This window comes from Mesoplodon bidens, assembly GCF_964165515.1.
Source record: "Mesoplodon bidens genome assembly, chromosome: 3".
Lineage (NCBI taxonomy): Eukaryota > Metazoa > Chordata > Mammalia > Artiodactyla > Ziphiidae > Mesoplodon > Mesoplodon bidens.
Window position 1 is genome coordinate 57,915,255 of NC_138178.1, and position 20,650 is coordinate 57,935,904.

General features: G+C 46.9%; 1 protein-coding gene across 2 annotated transcripts in view; it reads right to left on the minus strand.

Moving 5' to 3' along the window:
• The window catches only part of ITGA11 (integrin subunit alpha 11), a 127,103-nt gene extending 120,137 nt beyond the window's left edge, over positions 1-6,966 (minus strand). For both annotated transcript variants that reach the window (XM_081229017.1, XM_081229016.1), the window contains exon 1: positions 6,672-6,966. In XM_081229017.1, the coding sequence (XP_081085143.1) occupies positions 6,672-6,723 (52 nt within the window). In that variant the 5' untranslated portion in view covers positions 6,724-6,966. The remainder of the gene's footprint in view (positions 1-6,671) is intronic.
• Between the last annotated feature and the right edge of the window lie 13,684 nt (positions 6,967-20,650).

Below are 20,650 nucleotides of genomic sequence, written 5' to 3' on the forward strand. Positions count from 1 at the left end.
AAACTCAGAGAAGAGCTCTGTCTACATACTATTTATGGGACTTTATGGTTGCCACCAGTCACCAAATATGAGAGGCTATGAGCTCCAGGAAAAGAGCAATTCCAGTAGAAGGAGAGGAGATGGACATCACTTTGTGGTCTTCTTCCTGGCAGTAGGAGAAAGCAGTAGTCTGAGGGCCTGGGGATGGGCGAGACAGAAAGGACAGATGGTGGAGACTGCAGACACCCCCAGTGGTCTACAGAGAATGATTTCAGTGATCTTGTCCTACCTGCCTGCCACAGATGTAGAAAATCTACCATTAGAACTTCATTCCTTTGGCTGAAGCACTGTTTGCTCCTTAAGTTCCTCTGACGAGTGTAGCAAACTAGGTTTCTAATCTCATCTTTGGCCAGAAGATCTGTCCCTGAATTCCTATGTGATCTTGGGGAAATCACAGGAAATCATTTAACTTTGAAAAGCCTCAGTTTCCCCCTCTATCTAATGGACATACCAGCCTCGACAGGACCTCTGACCTCACTTGGCCTATTCTGACTGACAGAACAAATACACGGGAGTGCTCTTTGCAGACTGTTAGGAGCTGTATCCACTTACTCGTTTCATGATTTTTCCATGGCCTTCTTGAGGCCCAGTCTGCAAAGAAACAGGTCCTGGAAATCGGCAGGGTCAGGATTCCTGTAGCCTGGCCCAGTTGGGTGATGCTGCTGGGGGAAGAAAGCTGTCAGCCCCAGCTACGGAGGCAGGAGCCCCTTCTCTGTGTCATCATCCTGTTTGGAATCCTGGAGCACATTGCTATAGCAACTTGCCTAACTCACCCCACAAGCCACGTGGAAAAACCTCTGCCCACTTTAGAGCAGCATCACCCAAGCCACAGACTGGTTTCTTCTATGTTACAGGATGAGGCCGCCCATTATCCACAAGGGCCCAGGTAGAACCCATCTGATCGGTGATGGAGTAGTGGGATAAGGGGCTGGACCAGGCCAGGCAGGTCCCTTGCCTCAACTTTTTGGTCTCACCTATTTCAGGTCCTGGTACCTGAAATTCCATCATTAGCCCCTTGATCCTTTGGCTCAAGGCACAGCCCAGTTAAAATGCAAATCACTTTGAAGGACACATGAAGCTGTCATCACTCATTAGTGCTGTGCAGCATGAATTAACTCATTAGGCCTGGAGCTCAGAGCAGGTTTTGATTAGGGGAAGCAGAGGCAGGGAAGGGAGGAGAGCAATGCCCAGCCTAGACCCTGAGGAGGGTTGGAGAGGCAGTCAGAGTGGCCCAGAATATTGGGACTTGGGGGCAGATGGTAGAGCCCCACTCAGCCCTGAGCAGGGAGGCAAGTGAGGGAGAGAGGCTCCCGTATTAAAAGGCAGGGCGTGAGGACCACTTCTCACCAAGCCAGCATCTTGACTGGGAAATCGCTGTCTAGCTGAGTCTGAAGGAGAGAGCTGCTTCTCCTGGACCAGTGTCCATGTGAGGATGGCCATTTGCGTACAGATCTCATTTTCCCTGAAGACAGTATCTTCCAGCAAGGGCATCTTATTCATCTTTCTGTGCCCTCCTGAAGAGACATTATGCACAGATTAAGGGCAAACACCAAACATCGCCTCTTACTCAGTCAGCATGACCCTGGATGAACCATTTAACTTCTCACGTGTAACCTGGTGATTGCTGTAGTGACTTCCATAGCGAGGCCTGACTGAGATGTGAGAAAATGCTTGACGCAGTGCCTGGTATGAATCAAGTGAATGATGGGAAGGGTGATCAATGAACTGCTATTGTTTTCTGAGGGCTTACTGGGTGCCAGATGCTGTTCCAAACACTTGGTATGAAGGAACCACATAGAGATCATCTAAAGCACACATCAGCCTGTGAAGTCGTTATTCTACCCATTTTACAGATGAGGAAATGAGGCCCAGAGGGATTTATCCAGGGTCACCCAAGCAGAAAGGATTTGAATCCAGTTGGGCTCCCAGGACACACACATAATGATCATTACTCCAGCTCAGTAAGCTCGAAGGTGGAGGAAGTTTGGGATAGAGGCAGTGCAGGGTGGGGGGAGATGGGGGCATGTTTGACCACACTGACTTCTTCCTCCAGGAGGAATTTTATTCATCTCGTGAAGGTCATAAGTACAGAGTATGAAAACCCTTCATGGAATTTTGGGGGAGCTTATTTATTTTTGGCTTACGAGATGACCGACTCCAGTCTCCTCCCCTTCTCCCCTGGCTGGTAACCTTCTGGGATTTCAACTAAGAATTGGTACACTCAGGATTTACATGTTGGGGGATGGGGACCCTCCTTGCTAGACCACAGCTCCCTAGAGCAAGCACTCCACACTAAGGGCATGTGGGTGACTTTGGAGCTCATAATTGTTTTGGGAAAATAGTTTCAAATGGCTATGAATTCCTGAGGGTAGCCCACGGTTCGGTGGTGTTGGGATAAGGGCATTAAGCTATGAGGGCCAGATGAGACACCGTTTTTGGAATGTGTTAGTGCATGTTTAAAGCTTGTTTTGTAGCTGACCCTCCCTGAGTCAGCCAGAGGCTGTCACTACCTGGGGAGGATTGTGATGGATCCTTTCTCTTTGCAACTGCAATAGAACAATGTAAGTAAGATCTGGAAGCCTATAGTGAGAGAAGAATCTCCAAAGTCAGGCATTAAGGAGAGAAAAGAGGGCTTTTTAATTCTCCAAAAACTCCCTTCTATACAGCAAGAGCCAAGCTACGCCAGCTAAGATCATAGTTCTGTCCTAAGCAATGAGGGGAGGGGATGGAAGGGAAGTCCCTGCTGCTGGAGGAAGCTGTCACTGCAGGAGGGGAGACAAAGAGGTTCACAGAGGGCAAAATGAAGGTGAGCTGCTGTCTGAGTTTCTCAAGGACCCACAGCCCTGTGGGTGGGCTGGGAACAATGAGGATGTCTAGCTGAGGAGATAGACATCCCATCTCTGGGGGATCCACTGCAGGGTAGAGATAGGGGCATGGTGAATAAGAAGAAAGAGGGTCATATTCTACTTTCATCTCGTTAGGGCCCCCAGGGTCTGCCTGTGGAAGGGTCCAGAAGCTCCACGGCTGATGGTGGCTGAGAGGCTTGGCTGACAAGCTCCCAGCAGGGTGGGCACTGGGGAGGCAAAGTGACAGACTTTATCTCCTTCCCTGCTCTTCCCAAGCTGGAGAGCAGGACTTGGATCTTTTTAGTCTTTGCACACCTGTGGTGCCCAGTACCGTGCCTTTTCCATACAAGGTTTTTCTGCTGAATAAGACCCCCACGCACAAGGACACATAAGGGAGTGGTATCGTTCTTCTCCTCTCCAACGACACAAAACACTCACGCCAGGATCATACTGACTTCAAGACAGCCTCAATGGCAAAACAAAAACAAAAAGAAAAATCCCTGAGTTCCCATTATGACCAAGATTTTGGGCCAGTCCTTTGGGAGAAGGGATTAGGAAAGTTCAGGTTTATTTATGAGTATGAAGTATGAAGGTTACATCTCTGCATCCTTAGATCCCTTACTCAATGGCCAGTAATGAGCAATGATGATGATGATGATGGAGAAGAAAGACAAACTCCTAAATGCTCAATATGTGCCTGCAACTTTCCAAGTACTTTATATACATCATAAATCTTTGGATACTCTTTAAGTTCTATTATTATCATCCCCATTTTGCAGATGAGAAAACTGAGGCACAGAGCTGGTTAGTAACTTGCCAAGGAAACAGAGTCCCAATTAGCAGAGGCCAGATCCATCCCAGGCAGTAAAACCCCACGGCCTTCACCCCCACGCTCTGTCTGATCTCCCTATGTGTCTTTATGTCACCTGTCAGGTAACAAGTGCTCAGTAAAGACTGAAGTTTTTTTTTTTTTCTTTTTTTCTGCTTCCAAACTGGGAGGATTTCACTTTTATTTTATTTTCAAAAATTTTATTGAAGCATAGTTGATTTACAATGTTGTGTTTAATTTCTGCTGTACAGCAAAGTGACTCAGTTATACATATATATATTCTTTTTCCTAATCGTCAGATGCATTACAATAGGCAAGTTCTGATCAATGGGTCTGTTCTCTCTGAACGTCAGCTATAAGTCTTTGGACCTGTCTACTTTTTTTCTGGCTTTCTTGATAGTTCTGCCCATCTCATCACCCTTCCCAGCCTGCAGCAGAAGCTCTGGAAAGATCAAGGCTCTGAACTCATAATGGCCTTAATGAGGACTCCCCCACCAACTTGGCCTGTGACAAGTCCCTGACCAGCCAAACTGTGCCATCACCAGTAGGCAAGCTTCCTGATAATCCTCACATTGAATCCATGTGATGCACAGATGAGAGATCAACATCAGTCCTGCTCTGGAGCTGGGGGAATGGACCCAATGACTTCTGTGACCCTTCTAATCTTCAGAGTCACTACTGACCAGAGTCATCTTTGTGGTTTTCAAATATTCATCTTTTTGTTCTTTAACTACTGTAGTTCCAGGAAATAACACTCTAATGTACAAACAGTCCCACTTTAAGGTCTATCCACACTCTACACACTCCTTTAAGGCCCAGTCCAAATGCTATCTCCTCCTGCAGGAAGCCTTATTCAAGCAGAACTGAACTTCTGTTCGAGTTGCAGCCCTTAGCTTCTCTGTGCCATTCACTCCCCAGTGCTTCTATTTAGCTTTCTCTGGTCTCACCTTGTTCTTAGCTATAGGCAGGGCCCTGACTGCATACATGCTTGGGCCCCACCCCCAGTTCCTTGCAGGCAGATGTTGTTCCAACACTGATTGATATGTTTAATGAATCCCATATTTCAAGAACTCAGACTGACCAGACATAACTCAGGAGTGGTTTTCTCCATATGAAGGGAGTTCTGAGTCACAAATCCTGTCCCTGTCCTTCACCACACTCCCTTACCTGCCTCCATCCCTGCTTTATCATTATCAACCACCGATTCAGCCCTACTGTGCACCAAACCCTGTGTTAAGAACTTTTCTTACAGGGCCAGCCTGACTTAATCAGGCCAACAACTTTATGGTCTCAGAATATCTATCTCTGTTCACAGAGGAGGATACCTGTCGGAGAGATTGCATAACCTGCCTAAGGCGGTAAGGCTAGTGGGCAGCAGAGCCAGAACAACAGAGCCAGGTCTGATTTCAAAGCTTTTGCCCCTAGCTTTCTGAGGTCTGGACTGTCTCTAGCCCCTAAAGCAGCCACTTCAACTCAAGTTCTGGAGGGGCCACATATCTGGGGTCACACAGGAGTGCATTCCCTTTTTCTATGGCTGGGTCTCCTAGTGATTTGAAGGCAGTTCCTAGAGTTCCCCCTCTTGCCTAAATGACCTAGAGAGGGCTTCACCACCTCCTCCGGCAGCGGGTTTCTAGATATATGCTGGCCTGGTCGCAGCTCTTCCCCCGCTGTCCCCAACGCTCTCTCCTCCCCAACTTAAAGCATCAATGTTTGTTTTCAGTTGTGACTCTACGATCTGAACTGAACCCCACCAGCACAGCCCCTTTCAACTACAGGCCCTCCCAGAAGCTCCACTATAGACCGACGCTGGGTGCACTTGTTTCCCGTACTACCCCGGGACTGGGTGAGCTTGCTTGGGCTGGGGGATCTCCACCTGTGCTCTTTGAGGGCGCCTCTCCCCCTGCCACCGCATCTGACTCCTACTACTGGCCCCAGCCCAGACCTGGAGCCCACGCAGAAGGGGAGGCTAGGCCCTTCGGCCAGTTTCCAAGGTGCTGGTCCCCGCCAGAGCACTCGGCCACGCCAAGGAGGGGTCCCGCAAGCTTTCCCGATCCGTAGAACAGCGCCTCTGGCCGCCGCCACCAAGTGGCGGGTCACTCCGGGACTCGGAGTGTGGGGACTCCCGGGCCGGGTGCCCCAGTGAGGATAGCCCAGGGCTGGCCTCTTGCTCCGGGCCGCGCGCCACGCCGGCCCGGGGTCCCCGCCGCGCCGCGACACCTGGAGTGCATTAGGCGGCGGCGCACGTCTCAGCGATGGCGGAATCCCCCGCATTATTGAATGAGCGCACAGTTCTGAGCGCGGGCTGGGGGGCGATGCCCCGTCCCTATCTCGAGGGTCAGGTAATGTTTTCGGGAGCCCTGGACTGCCGAGCTGCTCTCCGCAGCCTTCGGCTAGGCCCGCGACGGCTCGCCAGAGCCTGGGCGCCGACTGCCCCAAAGCTGCGCTCCGTTCCGGCCCGAGGGACCCTGGGCGGCTCTTGCTCCCGGCCCTCCCCCAGAAACCCCCCCTTCCCCGGGACCGCCGCAGCAGGCTCTCCACTCTTAGGGATGCTTTCTCCGGGCGCCCTGACTCCTTCCCTCGCTCAGGACGCGCGCCCTCGGCGCTCCCGGCACCGCGAGTGACCCCCGCGGCGGCGCGGAAAGCTGGGCGGGGCGCTTGGAGGTAAGCAGGGCGCCCGGCGGGGCCACCAGCCCTCGGCGCTTTTCAACTCGAGCCTCTTAAACTCCACCAAAGTCCCGGCCTCTGGCCGCCTCCGCGAGCCTCCCTCTAGCGCGGAACTTGGCGGAGTCGCTCGACTGCAGCCAGTTCCCGGGGGACCCACGTCCCCGAGAGCCGCCGAAGTCGGACCCTGGGAGCGCACCGCGACCGGCTCCTGGCAGCTGTTTATCCCAGGCCTCGGAGGGTCAGGGAGGGGCTCCCGGAGGCGGGGGGTGGCGGGGGTATAAGGGGGCACGTACCTGGCCACAGGCTGAGGGCCCAGGCCACCAGGAGGCCCCTGGTCAGGTCCATGGTCCGCGGCGCGTTGGCGGGGCGCGGTGCGGAGCGGCGGCGGGGGGCGGCGAGCCAGAGCGACAGCCTCCTCTGCGCGGCGCCCCGAGCCTGCACTGCGCGCGGCGCCCGGCTCCCTGACAGCCGCGGCTGCTTCAGAGGAAGTGGGAGGGCTCGAGCGGCGGGGAGGGGCGCCCGGACACCGCTGGGCTCTGGCTGCGGGCCAGTCGCGGCCCCTCTGCCACCTGCGCGGGCGGCGGGCTGCGGCCTCGACGCCTCTCCGGATCTCTCCTTCTGCCTCCACCCCACCTCTGCCTTAGGAGAAAGTTCCAGAGAACCGCTCCTGGGAACCACCTCACCAGTGCAGCGCCTGCCTCCACACCACCACCACCACCACCACCAAATTCAGAGTCTGTTCAGGAAGAGTGGCTTCTATTCTCATGTCCCAGAGGAAGGAGCTTCCGAGAGCTCAGAGGGGTCCCTAAGGTGACTCAGGGACACGGGCCATGACTCGGGTCTCCCTTGGCCAAGGGGAGTGGATGTCCGTCCAGCTTCCATTCTGAGACAACCCCCTGCTCTCCTGCACCCTGGGGCTCGTAATGTAAAGGCCACAGTGCTTCTCCTGGCCCTGGAATAAATGCAGATCCCCCTTCCACCTCTACGCTGTCCACCCCCCACCCCTGAGGCATTCCAAAGCATCCAGGAGGACCCTGTGCCCACTGTTACCATAACAGTGAAGCTCTTCTTTGGAACCTAGCCACCTTCCTTCCCAGCGCTTCTAACCGCTCACAATTAAATTCAATGCACATTTGTTGCATAAGCTTTAAATCAGGCCCTGGACCACAACCCATGGGTGTGGAGGCTGGCCTTTCTAGCAAGGGAGACAGCTGAGGCAGAGGGTAGGATGGCCAGTGTGGTGAAAACTAGAGCAGAAGTCCCACAACACTTTCTCGGGAAAACCTTCCCTCAAGCCGCCCTCCCCAGCCCCACATACTTAACAGGTCAGGTCCCCAGACACAAGCTCATTCTCTCCCCCACAACTCTCATTTTTTTCCTTGTACTTACTCGAGAAACTAGACATTAACTAGTGTAATCATTTGATTAACTTTTCTCTCCTTGCCCAGATTGAAAACACCACTGGGGTAGAAATCTCTGGTTCACACTGAGCACTTAGCCCCCAACACCCCAGGAACATAGTAAGTGGGTGGATGGATAGGTGGATGAGGGCAGGTGGTGTGTGGGTGCACAGAGTCGGGGAGGGATTGGAAGGTTTCCCAGAGGAGGGGACTGGGTTTTGAGAAGGCCCAGGTTCGCGCAGGAATAGTAGTGGGCATTGTGCCTGGCTCCCCGACATCGCTGTCCTCTTGCTAGCTACCCTGGTTTTTATTCTGGTATCCTCACCTCTCCCATTCAGCCACAGTCTTTGGAGGAAGCTGATTCTATCTCTGGGGTGTGTGTGTGTGTGTGTGTGTGTGTGTGTTTGCACGTGTGTTGGGGGAGGCATGTGGTTTAGGCTGAAATGAATCACTGTATTGCCATCCCCGGGCCATAGTTTAAGAAAGGGCAACATGACCAAGGAAGAAGTTTTTCTGGGAAAGAAGCATTCTTCCTCTTCTAAAAGAGCCACTAGGATTAACTAACGAACTAAGTGTCTCCTTTCCTACCCCCACGTCCCTTCCCTGGCTGGGACAAAGAATCACATATGTCTGGAAGTTGATAGGGGTCTGTGTGGGGAAGGGAGCTCTGGCCTTGGGATGAGGCAGATGCTGGATGACAGAATGGAGAAACCAAGTCCAGGAGGGTCTTGATGGTCCCCTGAATCAAGCTACCCCCTCAGTCCACTCCCCCATAACTTTCCAGTTATGTGACCAATGAGTCCCCTTTATTGTTTAAGCCAGTTTGAGTCAGGATGCTTTGAACTTAGAGCATTCTGATAACAGCTATCCAGCAGGCTGCAAACCACTTCGCTGCCTCACACAAATTCACACTTTCCCTAGTGTTCTCAAATTCCAACTGCATGGGAATTGCCTGGAACACTTGCAAAGAATTTTCTCCGAGATCAGGGAGTCCTGATGGGCACTGTGGTCACTCTGCTGTGGAGGTGGGCTGAGGACCTCACTCTGAGACTGCATGCTGCTTGCTGAAGGGGCTCTCTGCAGTGGGCGTGCTGGTCTTCAGGTAGCAATTCTGCCATTCATTAACTCACATTGTACTCATCAGGGGCATGGGGCTCCTCAGTACATGACGGGTGCCTTTGGATAATCCGGGAAGGTGGGGAGGGGGAGAAGTGTGCCCTCACTTATTCTTTCAACCCAAACTTAAGTGCCTACCGTGCCCCTGTGCTCTGCAAGTCACACAAGAGAAGCTGAGAAGACAAAACCTCGTCCCAACGAGGACCTGCTGTATAGCACAGGAAACTCTGCTCAATATTTTGTAATAAACTAACTGGGGAAAGAGCTTGAAAAAGAATAGATACATGTATATGTATAACAATCACTTTGATGTACACCTGAAACTAACACAACATTGTTAATCAACTATACTTCAATATAAAATTTTTTTAAAAGAAATTAATTTTCTACAATAATGAATCACAAAAGATATATAACCTCATATTTATTGACACAATCAGTTATTTAATCATCCATTTAAATCATTTATTATTTAATGATTATTGAATATTATTTAAATAACACAAGGCAGCAGTGTGTGAGGAACAAATGCAAAATCCAGATTCAGTCTGGAGAAGTTCAGAGAATTGAACGAAGGGCTTTATGGAAGCTGGGATTTGAGTTGAATAATAATAATAAAAATCATCCTTTATATGTACATAGCCTATTTATTTATTTTTTTGTTGAGATGTAATTTACGTACCATAACTCACCATGCAATTCAGCATTCTTTAGGATATTCCCAAGGTTGTGCCACTCTTCCTACTAATTTCAGAACATTTTCATCACCCTAAAAAGAAACTAATCATTAGTAGCCACTTTCCATTCCTTCACTCAAGCCCCTGGCAACCACTAATCTACTTTCTGTCTGGATGGATTTGTCTATCCTGGACAGTTCATGTAAATGGAATCATACAATACGTGGCCTTTTGTGTCCGGCTTCTATCACTTAGCATAATGTTTTCAAGGTTCATCCATATTGTTGCATATCAGTATTTCATTCCTTTTTATTGCCAAATAACATTCCATTGTATGGCTCTATCACATTTTGTTTATCCACTCATCAGGTGATGGATATTTGGTTGTTTCCACTTTTGGACTATTATGAATGATGCTGCTATGAACATTTGTGTATAATTTTTTGTGTGACATATGTTTTCTTTTTTTAAAATTGAAGTATGGTTGGTTTACAATGTTGTGTTAGTTTCAGGTATACAGCAAAGTGATTCAGCTATATCTACATCTATGTATCTACAGATACATAGATATAGATATATCTATTCTTTTTCAGATTATTTTCCCTTACAGATTATTACAAGATGTCAAGTATAGTTCCCTGTGATCATATGTTTTCAATTCTCTTGGGCATATACCTAGGAGTAGAATTTCTGGGTCATATGGTAACTTTATGTTCAATCATTTGAGAAACTGCCAAACTATTTCCACAGTGGCTGCACCATTTTACATTCCCACCAGCAATGCATGAGGGCTGTATATGATATTTTACTAATTTTGAAATCTCTTTCACACCTGTGATCTCATTTAATAATAATAAAATAGTAACAACAAAAACAATAATAATAATAAAGAGGGTCAGATGGGTCCTGCAAGGAATTATATTCATTTTTATAAAGAGATTATATTGGTGAAGATTCTTTCAGTTGCAAGTAACAGAAACTCTATACAAACTGACTTAAGCAGAAAAGGGAATGTACAAGTTCATGTAAATAGGAAGTACAAAGGTGATTGCTGCAGGTATGGCTGGATCAAGAGTCCCAAATGAGACACTTGTCTTTTTCTCTGTCTTCTCTTAGTTTTGCTTCACTCTGCTCTCTTTTCCTGCAGCATACAGGATTTCTCTGTCTACTAGAAAAATGTAGCCAGCAGACCCAAGCTTATACTTTGTAGATTCTAAAGGGAGAGAGACAGCCTTTCCCACTAGATCCAGCAGAAAAGTTCAGGGTTTTGGTTCATGCCCACCACTGAACCAATCAGTGTCTAGAGACTACAGTATTATAATTGGCCCCATCTGGGGCACATGCCCAACCGTGAGAAGTTGGGAGGAGAAGGGCATTATGACTGACAGCCCCACCAAGACCATATATTATAGGAGAGGAGTTCCCTAAAGGAAAAAGAAAAAAGGGGATTACAAAGTATACTGGACAGACAAAATTCGTAGTTACTAAGTCCGCTTTAGAAATCTAAGCTCAAAGCAGCAAGGGAGTCACCCAAGATCCCACAGCACACACATGACAGAAGTGGGATTAGAATCCAGGTGTTCTGGTAGCATATTCAGAATTCATCATAGCATCACAGCTGGATGGGGGAAGCAGGTATTTCAGGCCAGGAGTGAACGCGCAATGTTAGCCCAGAGAGCCCTGTGGGCAGGTCCTCTGACTCTCATGCTCTCAGTCTGAGCACCCTCCTCTGGGAGTGTCCTGGCTTCTCTAGGAAGGAAAGGAAGGGGAGATGCCATTCCCTTCCAAGGAACCCAGCAGCTCCTGGGCACTGATGAGAGGCCTGGTTCAGTTCAGACTCACACACTCTTCTTCCAGGCAAGTACTTGGGGCAGCCCAATCTGCTTTCATTTTGGAGGGCACCACTCTCTTTTTGCCCGTTCTCTGTTTTCACCTCTAGGGTAATCAACTGTCCTGGTTTGCCTGGGACTGAGGGGTTTGTGGGGTTGCTGGACTTTCAGAGTCAAAACTAGGGCAATCCCTGGCCACCTGGGACAGATTGGTCCCCCTATTTCTGTCTGTCTTGGACCTTTGCCTCATTTTCATTCATTTTTTTCTCCAACACTTCCCTTTCCACCTGCTCCCCCTTAGGTATCTGTCTCTCCCATTCTCTGGTTATTTCTTTCTACCTTCTCTGCTCCCAGGTGCCTCCAATGCAGCCACTATCCATATGCACATGTGTGGGGTCCACCTTGAGGCACACCCTGGCTCTCCGGCTCCTCCCTGGTCCCGCAAACCTCCCACACAGAAATGGCCTCTTCTCTATGCCTTGTCTGTCGGTTTGTGCTTAGAAAATGCAAACTCTTTTTTTTTTTAAGATAAACTTAAGTAAACTTAAAGTTACTGGGAAGGCACATCTTCTGCCAAAAAAATAATATAATAAATTCCAAAGCCAAAAAGAAAGGACAAAAAGATGTAGAAAAGAAAGCTACAGGATTGCTTTTGTTATCTGCTGTTTGAATGACACGTGTCAATGTTCTGGGCCAATAACGTGGATGATGGGGAGGTGATTGCATTTGTCACGTACATAGAGGCTTACAGGGTGTCCCTTGGTTTCTGTTTGTCATGCCAGGTCTCATCTCTGCCAACAGAGTAGAGGACGTTAGCTTTGAACAAATGTGTTTACACCAGTAGCTTATGTTTGCCTCAAGCACTTTCCACTTGAAGTAGAAAGTCCGATCCAAGACATTGGAGTGGGTGGATGCTGCCTTCTTCCAAACACTGTGCCTGAGCCCCAGTCTCAGTCCCGTTGAGAGAGTCAGTGACTGGGATTTCTACTAGATCAAGCCCTGTATCTGACCTATACCAAATCCAGGAAGTTATTTTCTGATCTCCATTTCTCAAGCCACAAGTATGTACAGCATTTGCAGTAAAGATATCAAAGGGAAGGAGAACGGCCACAGCACAAACAGACACGCAAAATGGATAAGGAAACATCCTTTTGAAGAAAAAGTATGTGAAAGTGTATGGGAGAATACAAGTCTTCTTCAAAGTCTAGAGGTAGCAGGCAATATGCTAGCTGAGAGGCCATTTCTGATGAAGCTAGATGAGCAAACCCTTGACATTGGCCCAGACTGTAGAGCCACATCAGAAACAACCATCCCAGCGACAACCGTATGAAGAATAACTGCCTTCCACTGAGCACTTCATATGGGCTAAATTCCACTTCTCCATCATTGCCTTTAGTCATCAGCATGGTCCAGGTGGTTGTCCAGAACTTTCATCCTGGCCCTGGCTGGGCTGAGATGGCAGGGAGAAGCTATGAGAGTTAGGGGTCTGGACGGAATGTATAAGGGTTAAGATGGGCTTACAGAGGGGTCTTGGGAAGCAGAGTCATGACATTAAACCAAGACAGGCAGCAGAGAAAGGAATTCCCACAGCACATGCACCAGGGGCAAGAGATCAGACGCTGAGCCCTTGAAGAAGTATTTTACTGAGCACCACGCTGGGGATGGAATGACAAACCAGATGTGGTTCTTGCCTCTCCATGAAGCTCCTAATCTAGGAGCAGAGGCAAACATGTACAGTAATAATCAGTGACCACTTATTGCACTGGACACATCATTTCCTTTAATCTTCATGACAATCCTACGAAGTGGTATAATTACCATCTGCCTTTTACAGAGAAAGAACTTGAGGCTCAGAGAGGGGAAGTCCCAGAATTTGTAAAAGGCAGACCTAGGATCTGAACGTGGTCTTGACTGATCCCAGATTCTGAGCTCCTAATCCCTTGGTTTCATTGGTTTTCGGCACTGGATGGTAGATGGCACTGTGGTAAGTGTTATATAATAGAAGTGTGACCAAATGCCAGAGGAGGGTCAGGGAAGGAGGTAACGTCTGAGCTGGCCTTGGAAGTAGGAGTTTTTCAGAAGGGAAGTGAGGAATGGCATTCTAAGTAGGGGAAGCAGCAAACATACCTGGACTGTGCAAGAGAGTGGGAATTCAAGCTGTGCCCAGGGACTGGTGAGCAGTTGAAAGTGCAAGAACCGAGGAAACCCTTGAGTTTCTATCCCTTCAAGGGTCAGCTCCCTCTGGTATACGTGGGGAGAGGGAGTTTGCCTCACGTCTGCTTCTGAGTTAGCCTGGGAAAGCCACTTCTTTGATCTGAGTCTGGTTAACTTCAAATGTGTCCTTTAGCCGGGTCGGCGATGTGAAGATATGCACCCTCTCTGTGGGCTTCCAGTGGGTGTGACTGGGCCAAACACACATGCACACAGACACCACACAGCTGTGTACATGCATGCACACCTACACCAACAATGAATAACACTCTTGCCGTTATTTAGCAAAATCCAAATCCACATTAAGGAAGAGAACCGTCTCTCTCTAAGTAAATCTCAGATGTACAGATTACCCAGTGGATTCTGGAGATAACATTTTCCATTATTTCTCAGAGCAGTGTTGGTTCTTATGGTTCTTTCTCCCACTTTCAAATGAAGCTTAAGTGTTATAAGTCATTGCATCCATGTCTTAGATGCCAGGTACAGAGCCCCTGAAGGACACTCTTTGGTCAGAAAAAGATCCAGATAAAGCTTCTACATTTTCATCCTTTTCATACTTTCTTTCTTTTGGTCAAATTCCAAGGGGGTAAATCCTAGTTTTTTTCAGGGGGAAGGGGTAGTTAAGAGACAAGGGTGGAAAAATAATGTGGGGGCACATTGTGGGGGATTTTTAATTGGTCTTCATTTGATAGGTCATGAGAAGCCTTCAGAGGTTTTTGAGTGAGATGGGGGAGGGGAAAGGAGGTCTGTATCCAAACTAGTCAGGAGGACAGACGCCTGTGGCCCTTTGACCAGTTCAGGAAGGTTCTGTGGAGGAGATGCCACTGCCTCACAGATCATCTTTCAGACACCTCCTCACGGCCCCCCAAGATGTTATGTGCTTCTATGTGCATTCCTTGAGCTTCCATAAAGATGCTGTCTTTTTCCCACCTTGGCCTTGGCAGGTCTTCTGCTCACCAAGGAGCCCCACACACCCTGGCCCTGTTGCCCACTGGGTCAAATCCATGCCCTGCCTGCCCTTCAAAGCCTTACTCCTGCTTTCCTTACTTGGTTTCCTACCTCTCTCCCAAACAAACCAGTTTCTCCCATCTGGTGGCTAGTATTCAGCATGCCCAGCATGCGAATAACAGGACCAAAAGCCATCACTGGCCATCACTAACCACGGACTAGGCACTGTGCTGAGTGGTGACACGATCTCATCCAATCCCTCAGCATTCGGGGGTCTCTCTATTCCCACCGAATGGATGCTGTTACAGTCACTGCCAATACGCTAATGTGTGGGCTTAGCACATACCATTCCTGTGACTGCCTCCACCTGCAAGCCCAAAGGTGTCCTCTGGCCCCTGGAGCTCTTACAGCAGGCTGGGCGTGCTTCAGAATTAGTGGGAGCAGTCCTCAACCAATGACTGATAGGAGCTGGTGGATGAATACCAGAGCTCTCACACCCCCTGCTGTGGGCTGAAATTTGTGTCCCCCCGCCCCCAGCCAAATTCATATGTTGAATCCTAACCCCCAAGCTGATAGTATTAGGAGATGGAGCCTTTTGGAAGTGCTTAGGTCAGAGGGCAGAGCCCTCATGAACGGGATTGGTGTCCTTATGGAAGTGAGCCCAGAGAGCTCCCTTACCTTTTCTCACCATGTAAGGTTACAGCTAGAAGCCATCATCTATGGACCAGAAAGCAGGCCCTCACCAGACCCTGAATCTGCCAGCACCTTGTTCTTGGACTTCCCAGCCTCCAGAACTGTGAGAAATACATTTCTGTTGTTTAAAAGCCACCCAGTCCAGGGAACTATATGCAATATCCTGTGATAAACCATGATGGAAAAGAAGATGAAAATGAATGTGTATATATGTATAACTGAATCACTTTGCTGTACAGCAGAGATTAACACAACACTGTAAATCAACTATACTTCGATAAAATGAATTTTAAAATTTTTTGGAAAAAAAAAAGCCACCCAGTCTGTGGCATTTTTGTTAGAGCAACCCAAATGGACTAAGACACCCCTCCTGAGGGGCAACCCTGAGATGTTCTACAGCCTCCTAGGGAGCCCAGTGGAATTGCGCCCCTGTTACCCACAGTAGCCACTTGCACACTACTGCACCCCGTATAGACATCCTTCCCAGCCCTGTCTTACTTCCTCATTCCCTTGACAGTGCTTCCTGGGATCACCTACCTTCTCCACCCCACGAACATTTGCACTTAAATCCTTGTATCAGGGTCTACTTCCGCAGATTGAAACATAAAGCAGATGGTTTAGACAGGTGAAGCAACTTGCCCCAAGTTTCATAGCTAGAAAGTGGCAGCATTCGGATTTGAACCCGGGGACATGGGTGGAACACAGACAGTGCCTCCAAACCACTCTAATTATACTGCCTCCAGACTGTCTCACATCTGTCCAAGCATCTGGAATGCGTGGGAATGCCGAAAATGCTGCCATTTGGATTTGTGGCTCCAGGTATACTCATTGGAAAAGAAAATTCCCCTTGGGAAGTAAATAAACCTATTAGCTAATATCAGCCATTCACCCATAGTATGAACTTACCATATCATTTTCCTCCCCAAGGTCGCTGAACAGGATAGGAGCTTCAATAGGAAAGAGAAAGGAGTATGATTTTGTAGGGAATGTAGGTAAGGAGCACTAGCTTTCATACTGCTGGAGGGCCCAGGAGGAGAAGGCAGACCCTCAGAAAGGCAGCTGAGAGGGTGATAAAAATGAGTGCATCCTGTTTCCCCATTTAGCAGAAAGCCAGTTCTAGCCCTCTGGGCTGACGTCCTCAACCTTGAACCTAACAAGTTGCATAACTACTCTTGAAAGTTAAAGAGGAGAGACAGGGGAGCACAGCCCAAGACAAACCATAAAAAACATTCGTGACAACGTGACCACTGACAAAACCCACTATCTAATCTCTATCTCCAGCCAGTCTTGCTCGACCCAGTGACTAGAATGTTAAAAGGATGCTACCTCCCTCTCCCTCCTCTTCTGCCACAGGCTTGAGCGGTTGCTCTTGTCCCTATGATCCAATGCCAGCCAGGCTGGGGCATCCACCAGTGGGTGCTTGCCTGGAGACTCTGCTTGTCTATGCTTATTTCTGCAAAGAGGACCGACCTCCCGCTTTGCCAGGGGAAGTTTTCCCTAGACTGCTCCAGCTGCTGCTCATCCTCAGGCATGTACCAGAAATAAACATTTCCCAAGCAATTTGCAGCTACAGGCACAGGCCAAGTGGTGGTGTTTGGGGATGGGGAGATAGGTATGGTGAGTGTGGATGTTTTAGTTGATGTTTGGGTAACAAATACTTCCGTGAGCATTTTTTTTTTTCCTCTGCTGAGCATTAGTGAGAAAAATATGGATGCAAGTGCTGGGCTTAAGGCCTCTTAAGAACTTCCCTCTCAGTGAAGGCCAAAGACTAAGCATTATGCAGAGGATTGTTGCAAGGAAAATGGAAATAGCAGCATCCTTGGTCTTTGCAGAGCTTCAAAACAGGCTTTGCAAATGGCTGGTGACCCCTGCAGTTGCTCATGGGACTGTGGGGGTAGGAAATGTAGTGGTTAGACACGTGGGCTCTGGGCTCGGAGAAAACTGGGTTAGAATTCCAATCTGGCCCTTCATCAGCTGGTTACTTGCTACTTACAACCATTTCACCACCTATAAAATGCAAATGAAATGGATAAAGAAGATGTGGCACATATATACAATGGAATATTACTCAGCCATAAAAAGAAACAAAATTGAGTTATTTGTAGTGAGCTGGATGGACCTAGGGTCTGTCATACAGAGTGAAGTAAGTCAGAAAGAGAAAAACAAATACCGTATGCTAACACATATATATGGAATCTAAAAAAAAAAAAGATGGTTCTGAAGAACCTAGGGGCAGGACAGGAATAAAGATACAGACGTAGAGAATGGACTTGAGGACACGGGGAGGGGGAAGGGTAAGCTGGGAGGAAGTGAGGGAGTGGCATGGACATATATACACTACCAAACATAAAATAGATAGCTAGTGGGAAGCAGCTGCATAGCACAGGAGATCAGCTCGGTGCTTTGTGACCACCTAGAGGGGTGGGATAGGGAGGCTGGGAGGGAGATGCAAGAGGGAAGAGATATGGGGATATATGTATATGTATCGCTGATTCACTTTGTTATACAGCAGAAACTAACACAGCATTGTAAAGCAATTATACTCCAATAAAGATGTTTAAAAAATAATTTAAAAAAATGCAAATGATAAAACAAGCTCCTGGAGACCACTTACCAAGTGCCAGACACACTTCTAAGCACTTGACATTTATTAACTCACTGAATCATCACAACAGCTCTATGAAGTTGTTGCTCTCATTATTCCTTATTTTACAGTTGAGGAAACTGAGGCACAAAGGAGAGTCATAAACTTGCTCAAGGACACCCAGCTGATAAGTGGTGGAGCCTGGAGATGGCCTCAGGCAGTCTGGCTGCAGCGCCCTGGACCACTCTGCCTCTTGGGTTGCTGTGAGGAGTGGATGGAATGCAGCCTATAAACGGCTTGGCGCAGTGCCTGCCACATGGCAAGCTCTCAATAAATGTTAGCTTTTATTATTAACAACATATGAAATGGCATTAAAACAGACTAGTTGAGCTATCTGCACCATCTGAGATTCTTCACAATGCCTGACATTTGTTTAGCCCTGTGTATAATTCAAAGAGCTTTCCCAATTATGTCCTCTCTAACCCTTCCTGATGCCCTGTGAGGGCAGGGGGTCATTTAGAGTGGCATGATTATTGGATGAACGAGGACACGGAGGCCCAAAGGTCAGTGACTTGCATGAGGTCCCACACTAGCTCTCTTGTCATACCATCTTTCAGCAAGCCTGAAGGGATATACCAGAGCCTGAATCACATATGTGCGGGCTCAAAAAAAAAATGCCCCAAATGCCAAAGAACCATCAGCAAATGACCTTTTATTAAGTTTAATTCAGATTCTATATAGTCAAACATTTTTATACCCAACTGTATAAACAGTGATACAACAATAATTTAATTGTTTATACTCTACCTTTTTATAATAGGGATCTGAAGAGATTACAATAAAAAGTAGATATGACAAACCCATAAAACTGCCCAAAAATAAACAAGTAGACATAGAAGACCAAGAGTCAAACAATAGAACTAATATTTGTACAGCGTTTTCCAGTTTATAAGGATGTGCAATCTCATTTCTACCTCACAACAAGCCACTACCAGATAGCACCAGCTTCATAATTGTGCCATAAAACTTGGGCTGAGAAGAGCTACAGTAATGGAGAATCATGTGACTCTACTCAAATCTCCTACTCTTGTTGAGTTTTGCCTTGTCAGTTACTGAAAGAGCAGTGTTAATGCCTCCCACTACCTTTCAGTAAGACTCCAGAGCTGGAATGCTTGGTTTCAAACCTCAGCCCTGACATTTAGTAATTCAGTGACTTCGGGTGACTTACTTAAGCTCTTGATGTTTCCGAATTCTCACCTACCTCGTGTAGCTACTGTGAGGATTAAATGAGCTAACGCATGTAAAGTGTTTGGAAAAGTCCCTGGTATATCGTAAGTGCTATTTGCTTTTATAAAAATAAAAACAAAAATAATCTCCCACAATGATTGTACAATCATGTATCCCTCCTTGTAACTGTCAGTTTTCGATTTATAGATTTTGAGGCTAAATCATCAGGTACATACAAGTTTAGAACTGTCATTATCTTCTTAACGACTTGAACCTTTCATGTGTCTTTATCTTTAGGAGTGCTTTTTCCCTTAATATCTACTTTGTCTGATATTGACATAGCTACACAGGTTTTCTTTTGGTTAGTGTTTGCATGGAATATCATTTTCCATTCTTTTGCTTTCAACCTTTCTGTATCTTGATGTTTTAGACCTATCTCACGTCAGCAGCGTTAAGTTGTTTTTAAGTTTAATCCGTTAAACTGTTTTTTAATTAGAGCACTTGGTCAATTTACATTTAATTTAATTGTCACTATACTTGAGTTTAAATCTGCTATCTTTGTATTTTCCTTCTATTTGTCCTGTCTGATTTATGTTCCTTTTTCTTTTTTTACTTCTTGATTTCTTCTGGATAGGTTATTTGTAATTATTCTATTTCCCCCTCTGTTAGGTGGGAAGTAATGTCATTTGCTATTTGTTAATAATTCCCCAGAGATTCCAGCATGCATCTTTGATTTATGAAAGTCAACATTAAGAAGTGCTTTTACCCCCTCAGACAACACAGGGGCCTCAGAACATTTGCACTGCAGCTGCTCTACTCCTGATTTATATACAGTTGATTTTATTTTAATTCTTTTTATATTTTAAACACCATGAGACTTTATTTTCTTACAGCCAGTCATTATTTAGATTTCTCCACATACTTACCATCTTTGTTGCTTTTCCTGCATCTTTGTCTTTCCACATGGAATCGTTTTCCTTCTGGCCAGAAGAATACCATTTAGTATTTCCTTTAGGAGTGGATTTTCTGCTGTCAAATTCTGTCCGTTCCTGTTTGTATGAAAGTAACATTATTTATTTTTATTCCTAAAGGACGTTTTCTCTGGGCATTATTTTTTTCTTCCATCACATTGAAATTATGATGCCATTGTCTTGTGATTCTTGCTGTTTCTGATGAGAAGTCACTTTCAGTTTAATCATTTCTTCTTTGAAGGTTAAAATGTCTAATTTTCCTATAGCTGCCTTTAAGATGTTTCCTTTTCATTTTGGCTTTAAGAAGTTTTGCTACAGTGTAGATTTATTTTTATTTATCCTCCTGAGATAAATTTGGCTTCTTTTACCTATGAATTTAAGCCATTCAGCAGTGTGAGGAAACATAAGCCATTACTTCTTCAAACATTGTGTCCATCCCATTTTCTCTCTCCTTTACCATGGGGACTCCAATAAACATGTATTAGAATTTATCACTGTATCTCTTATAGACTGAATGTTGAGTCCTCTCAAAATTCGTTTGTTGAGATCCTAACCCCCAGTGTGATGGTATTAGGAGGTGGGGCCTTTGGGAGGTGATTAGGTCAACTGTGGAGCC